Source organism: Hypomesus nipponensis, chromosome 15 (assembly GCF_054491055.1).
Source record: "Hypomesus nipponensis isolate SF chromosome 15, ASM5449105v1, whole genome shotgun sequence".
NCBI classification, from domain to species: Eukaryota; Metazoa; Chordata; class Actinopteri; order Osmeriformes; family Osmeridae; genus Hypomesus; species Hypomesus nipponensis.
The window spans coordinates 5,588,690-5,595,000 of NC_140375.1; the positions used below are offsets into that span (position 1 = coordinate 5,588,690).

Sequence of the window (6,311 nt, forward strand, 5' to 3'; positions counted from 1 at the left end):
CCCATTGTACAATCTGTCCTCCAGGACTTGGACTCGTTCCTGACGTGGCTGGTGCAGACCCAGATGGCGGCGGCGTCCGACGAGCTCCCCAACGCCCTGGAGGAGGCGGAGCGCCTCATCAACCTCCACGCGGCGCTGAAGGAGGAGATTGGCCGCTACGAGGAGGACTACGAGCGCCTGCAGGCCGTCAACGAGCTGCTGGAGACGGAGGAGGCGCCGCTGCCGTACGCCGCGCTGCAGCAGTGGCTGCAGAAGCTGGACGTGGGCTGGAACAAGCTACTGGAGATGTGGGAGAGCCGCAGGGAGGTGCTGGTCCAGGCGCACATCTTCCACCTGTTCCTGCGCGACGTCAAACAGGCCGAGGCCTTCCTCAACAACCAGGTTAGGCCGCGGGCGCCAATGAGTCGCGTGCGAGAAGGCCGTTGCCGGGGTTACGTCTATGGTGGGGGTTGTATTTTCCTGAGTGAGGTAGTAAGACGACTTGTTGGATGTACGGCTGATGGTCATGGATGGCCCAGTACCCAGGAGAGACATCATGGTTTAGACAGATACTCTGGACAGACATAGCACAGAGGGCAGTGTTGGAACTACACCTGGGTGTGGTCCGTTGTTACATCCCTGCATGCTGCCAGGGAAACCACCAGACAGTCTGAGAGCGAGAAAGATGGAGAGGAAGAGAGGGAAAGAGAGAGAGAGTGAGCGAGACAGAGAGAGAGCGGGGGAAAGGAAAGGAGAGACAGAGAGAAACAGAGAGTAAGAGAATTAGAGACAGAGATGGACAGACGGAGGGAGAGAGGGAGAGAGGGGAAGGTAGAGATAGAGAGAGTGGGACAGAGAGAGTGGGTGTTTAGAGAGAAGGTATATCCCCTAGCCCAGGTGTAGGGTGACCTAGGTGTGTGGATGGCAGGAGATTCCATGTGAGATGTGACATTAAATATGTAAGGACTGACTGGTAGTAGATCTGCAATGCAGCATCTCTTGTAACTCTATATCTATACTGTTTCTCTCTCTCTCTCTCTCTCTCTCTCTCTCTCGGTCTCTCTCTCTCTCTCTCTCTCTCTCTCGGTCTCTCTCTCTCTCTCTCCATTGTGGAGGGGGTGATTTGAGGCCCTGGCAGCTTGCTCCTCTTGCTGAGTGTGCTACAGTAGCAAACTCCTGTCATACCCACAGCCTGCAGTGTGTCACTGAGTGTGTGTGTGTGGGATTACACTGCACCAGTACTACGTTTCTATATACAACTTTACTGTATGTACTATATACTGTATATATGCCATATATGTACTGTAATTCTAAATCTAACTAGTAGGAGTGCATCTATTGGCACTCTGTTTAGGGTGTTCTGTCTCTGATACTCATAAGACTGTGAGGAGATACACATTCATGTCTGATGGTGAACTGACTGAAGACTGTGCAGGATGTTCTGGGGCCATGCATTAGAGGTATCACTGTACATGCACAGCAAGTCTCCTCCCCAGCTGAAATGTCAGATGGCATGACTGTCCATGGCCTGGGTCTGCGTGTGTGTGTCAGTGAGAGTTGTTGTGTGTGTAGGTGTGTGTGTCAGTGTGAGTATGTGGAAATGTGCACGTGTTAGTGTGAATGTGTGTGTGTGTTTGTGTGAATGTGTGTGTGTGTTAGTGTGATTGCGTGTGTGTTAATGTGTGTGTTTGTGTGGGGGTGGGTGAGGGTGTGTGTGGATACGTGTGTGTGAGTGTGAATGTGTGTGTGTGTCAGACCATGTGTCTCCTCTGGTTTGCTTGTAGACCCTGCCTCGGGGCCTAGAACAAGAGGCCATGGAATTTCCTCTTCAATAATAGTCAAAGAGAGAGACCCATGAACATGCCTTTCTTTCTTACACTCTTTCTTTCCTCCTTTCTCTCTTTTCTATCCTTTATTTTTTAACTAAAGAGTCATTAAGACTCAAGATCAATCTACAATGTCATGTATCTAAAGTAACTACCATCATGTTAAAAAGAGGAAAACTACAATAGAAACAACTATAGTTAAGAGTATTTTCATTGTTTCTTGCTTTTGCTCCAGGAGATGGAGCTAACCCATGCTAACCTACTGTCTACTGTCATCCTCCTGTCCCTCCCTGTTGCTCCAGGAGTCAGCCCTAGCCCACGTGGAGCTCCCCACCACGGTGGAGACGGTGGAGGCGGCCATTAAGAAGCACAAGGACTTCACCACCACCATGGAGCTCAACCTGCACCGCATCAAGGCCGTGATCGAGGCTGGGGAGAGCCTGATCAGCCAGAGCAACATCTACTCAGACCGCATCAAGGAGCGGGTCGACACGCTGGCTAAGAGGTGCGCTGCACACCAGGGGGAGTGGCTTTGTGTTCAGATGTGGGCGGGACATGCCCCATTGATTTACAATGAAAGCTACGCCCCTGGTTCAGACACTGACCTACTCCCTGAGCTACTGGCAGGCTGGCTATATATAAATATAAATAAATAAATATATATATGTACATATATATGTATGGATTTATTTATGCACTATATATCTGAAATATTGAAAACAAATTGTGTTTGGATTTATATGTGTGGTTTTGCTAGCCTGCAGGACTGTAGGGTGCTTGTAGTGTTGGTTGTGAGGAACAACTTCACAGCGTGACCATTACAACGGTGCACACAGGCAGACAAAAGACTCGGACACAGTGAAAAGACCCATGACATGCTGTGGTCCTGAGCTCTGTTGTCTGGCCCTGGCTCAGGGCCACAGCACGTCATGTGCTCTGACGTCTGGGGGCCACAGCGAGGGGTGCGTGAGGTGGGGCGAGAGGGATGAAGGCAGGCTAGGGGGGTGGTGGGGGGGGTCTGAGGTGTGAGGGCATGTGGGTGTGAGGGGGCGGGGGGAGAGGGGTGGTGGGGGTTTAGGGAGGTGAGGGGGAGGTGAGGGAGGATGTGAGAGAGGGAGGGGTGAGGGAGATTAGGGGGGAGGCTTCAGGGGTGAAGAATGCTCAGCTGGACTCTCGCCCCACCCCATAATATCACAAGAAACATGCTGGGGGGGATTACAGAAGAAGGGGGGGGGGGGGGGGCAGCTGTTCCTGCAACGCCTCTATTCTGTTTGAATTATAATCCTCATTCACATTTGGTTGGTTGGTTAGACCTCTCACTCACAGAAGGTAATCCCACAGACAATGGATGAGAAAACACAACAGTTTAAAAGTTGAATTCTCAACCTGAAATGAATCCTTTTCCCCACTTATCCTGGATGAGTCCTAACCTGGTCATGGATGAGTCCTAACCAGGGTAATGATGCGTTCTAACCAGGGTCTAACTGTGTTCCTGTGGCGTGTCTTCCAGGGGTCACCAGAACCGTGAGCAAGCCCAACAGTGGCTGGAGAAACTCAACGGCCAGTGGGGTCTCCAGAGGTTCCTCCAGGACTGCCACGAGGTACCGGAACCTTCTACCAAACCTTTAATGTATCTGCTGTGTCTGCTTGGTTTGAATACTGGCGCATTGGTGTAGGTCTGGGGGTCTATATGTGAACGGATGGATTTCTAGATGTCTTAGCTGTGATGGATGATGAATAATCTGTATTTGTGGGGGGTTGATCTCTATACCGTCCCCCATACTGTCCTGTCTTCAACCACAGTAGCCACCACGCCCTGGCCTGGCCTGCTTTATTTAGGCTCTGCAACTTTCTCTCTCTGGACGCCTTGAATTATTTACCACACATCTCCTCATAAGTAATTCAGCAAAGAGAGAGTGTGTATATGCATATGTGTGTGTGTGTGTTTTTTTTTTTTGTGTGTTTGAATGTGAGGAGCCCTCTGCGTGTGTATGAGGGTTTGTGTGCGTGTTTGTGTGTGTGTGAGGTGCACCCCTCTGTGTGTGTGTGTGTGTGTGTGTGTGTGTGAGGAGTCTTCTCTCTGTGTGACCTCATGTAAGGTTGTTTCACTGCGACAGTTCGTGGGAACGTGAGGAGCTGGTCAGTAGTGTGATCATCACTTTCTGTGATAGCCGTGACTGTGACTTCCTGTGATGACAGGAATATAGCCCCTCTGAACCAGAGAGAGAAGAAGAATGAGAGAGGGAGAGAGGAAGGATGAGAAAGAGAAAGGTGGGAAGAATATGCATGCATGTAGAGAGAGATATCTTGTCTCCATTTAGTTTCTAAGAGGGAGTTTGAGGTTGACTGCTTTTCCTCAATTGCAAATTCGATCTAGTTCCTGCTGTTTCCTTTTAAGCACAAAAACAACATCATCCCTGACTCAGTATCATCAATCTGCTAACACGGTGAGTTTGGGGTTTGTGACAACCACCAATCAAGCATCTCTGGATGTGGATACTTGGTTGCGTGACCATGACCTGGGTTTGAATCGCTCATGTGGCCATCGGAGGTACGGACCAAAAAGTGTGATGTAGGGATGGACTATGCATTTCTGTCTTTCTGGACAACCCCCCCACCCATCCTCCCATCAACCTTAATCCCCCAGTCTTAGATAGACCCAATTCATTTAGGGTCTCTAGGGAGCTACTGTCTGAGACCTTTCACCCTTAACCCCAGCAAGACCCCCCCCCCCTAGAGACCCTTGGTTCCTGGAGGAGAGAGAGAGAGAGAGAGAGAGAGAGAGAGAGAGAGAGAGAGAGAGAGAGAGAGAGAGAGAGAGAGAGAGAGAGAAGAAAGAAGAGAGATATATAGATGGCCTGGTCTCTTCAAAGAAAAGCTGGGCAGTAGTAAATCTATCAACTCACAAATAAATCGTTAACCCCCCCACCCTCAATCTCTAACTTCTTCTCTGTCTCTCTCAGCTTTTAAAATCTTAACACTCACTTTCATTTTCTTTCTCTCTTTCTCTCTCTCCCTCTCCCTCTCTCTCTCTTTGCCTCTCCATCGACGAGGTCTTCTTCCTATAAGGACTCTATTCCTCCACCCTCCTCTTCCCCTGGTCTACCCGCTCTGCTGGCCCTCCCTCTCCCCCGCATGCCTTCCCTGGCCTCTCTCCTCCTCCCTGCCCAGGCACTGCAGTAGCGGCAAAGGAAACAGCATAGCACTGCTGGGGAGAGCCGGAACACGAGAGAGAGAAGGGAGAGATGTACTGAGGGAGTGAGGGATAGATTAAAAGGAGAGAGAGAGTGGGGCAGAGGAGTGGGAGGGGGAGGGGGAGGAGAGGAAGACAACTCAGAGACAGGGGCGAGCGTGTCTGGATTTCCTTGGAGGAGTGCAACCCCCTCCCCCCTCCCCTTCCCCTTCTTTGACGCCAACCAACTCCCTCCCCCTCCATCCCTGCCTCCCTGGCTGCCTCTCGAGCTGAGACAGAGAGGCTGCGGGCTCTGGACCCTCCCAGCCCTCCGCTAGGCAGCCTGCTCTCTGCCTCAGTGGGGGAGGAGGGGGCGGAGGAGTGGAGGGGGCGGGGGAGTGGAGGGGGCGGGGGAGTGGAGGAGTGGAGGAGGAGGGAAGAGTCTGGGGAGGGGTGGGCAGACCTGCTGCCTGCCTGCCATTTTATTGTTTTGGGAGGATTTTTGTTCTCTCTCTCTCTCCTACTCTCTGTCTCTCCCTCTCTTTTCACTCCCCCAACTCCCCCGCCCTCCGTCCCTCGTACCTCCCCCCTCTCTCGTCACTGATCCGCCTCCTCCTCATCTCTCCCTCTCTCCCTCTGGGTTGAGTGTAGAGGGGCTACAGTCACATAGAGGCAGCAGCAGTGCCAGTGAGGGAGAGAAGGAGGAAGCGAGAGGGAGAGAGAGAGAGAGAGAGAGAGAGAGAGAGAGAGAGAGAGAGAGAGAGAGAGAGAGAGAGAGAGAGAGAGAGGAAGAGGGAGAGATAGAGACAGTGGGAGGAAGAGAGAGGGATGAAGAAAGAGGGAGAGCGCAGTCTCTGCTCCAGCCTCAGTCTCTCAGCATCATCCTAGCTGGGTTTCCAGGAGCCTTGCTTGCCAGGCTTGTGTTGCTCCGCGTCTCCTTGTCGTTTCCTGGAGAAGCGTGTGTCTGGGTCTGTCTCGACGGGGAGAGCTGTAACGTTGCCGTTAAACCGTTCACCGGGATGGTGGCTTGAGAATGCGGATACCAACGGCTACCCGCCACAACCCCGTGGGCCGTTACCGTTAGACGCTGCCTGCCGGTAAATCGAGCGGATTTACCGTTATTTTGTGCGAGTCGGGGGAGGAGGGGAGGATGGAGAGGTGGATTGGAGAATGGGGTGGGTGGATGTGGGTGGGAGGGAGGGAAAAAACAGAGATCGGAGAGAGGGTGATTTTTGACTTGAAATATTCTGCTGTTCTGATGTGGACAAGAACGGCGTGTGTTCATGTTATTAGGCGATAAGACCTGATAGAAGAATTGATCCTCACATGAGGAT

The 6,311-nt window shown here is 51.8% G+C and overlaps 1 protein-coding gene across 2 annotated transcripts in view; it reads left to right on the forward strand.

Moving 5' to 3' along the window:
- Nucleotides 1-6,311, forward strand: part of sptbn4b (spectrin, beta, non-erythrocytic 4b) — a 42,159-nt gene that overhangs the window by 14,883 nt on the left and 20,965 nt on the right. For both annotated transcript variants that reach the window (XM_084673592.1, XM_084673593.1), the window contains exons 18-20: nt 25-381; nt 2,108-2,310; nt 3,316-3,406. In XM_084673592.1, the coding sequence (XP_084529718.1) occupies nt 25-381; nt 2,108-2,310; nt 3,316-3,406 (651 nt within the window). The remainder of the gene's footprint in view (nt 1-24; nt 382-2,107; nt 2,311-3,315; nt 3,407-6,311) is intronic.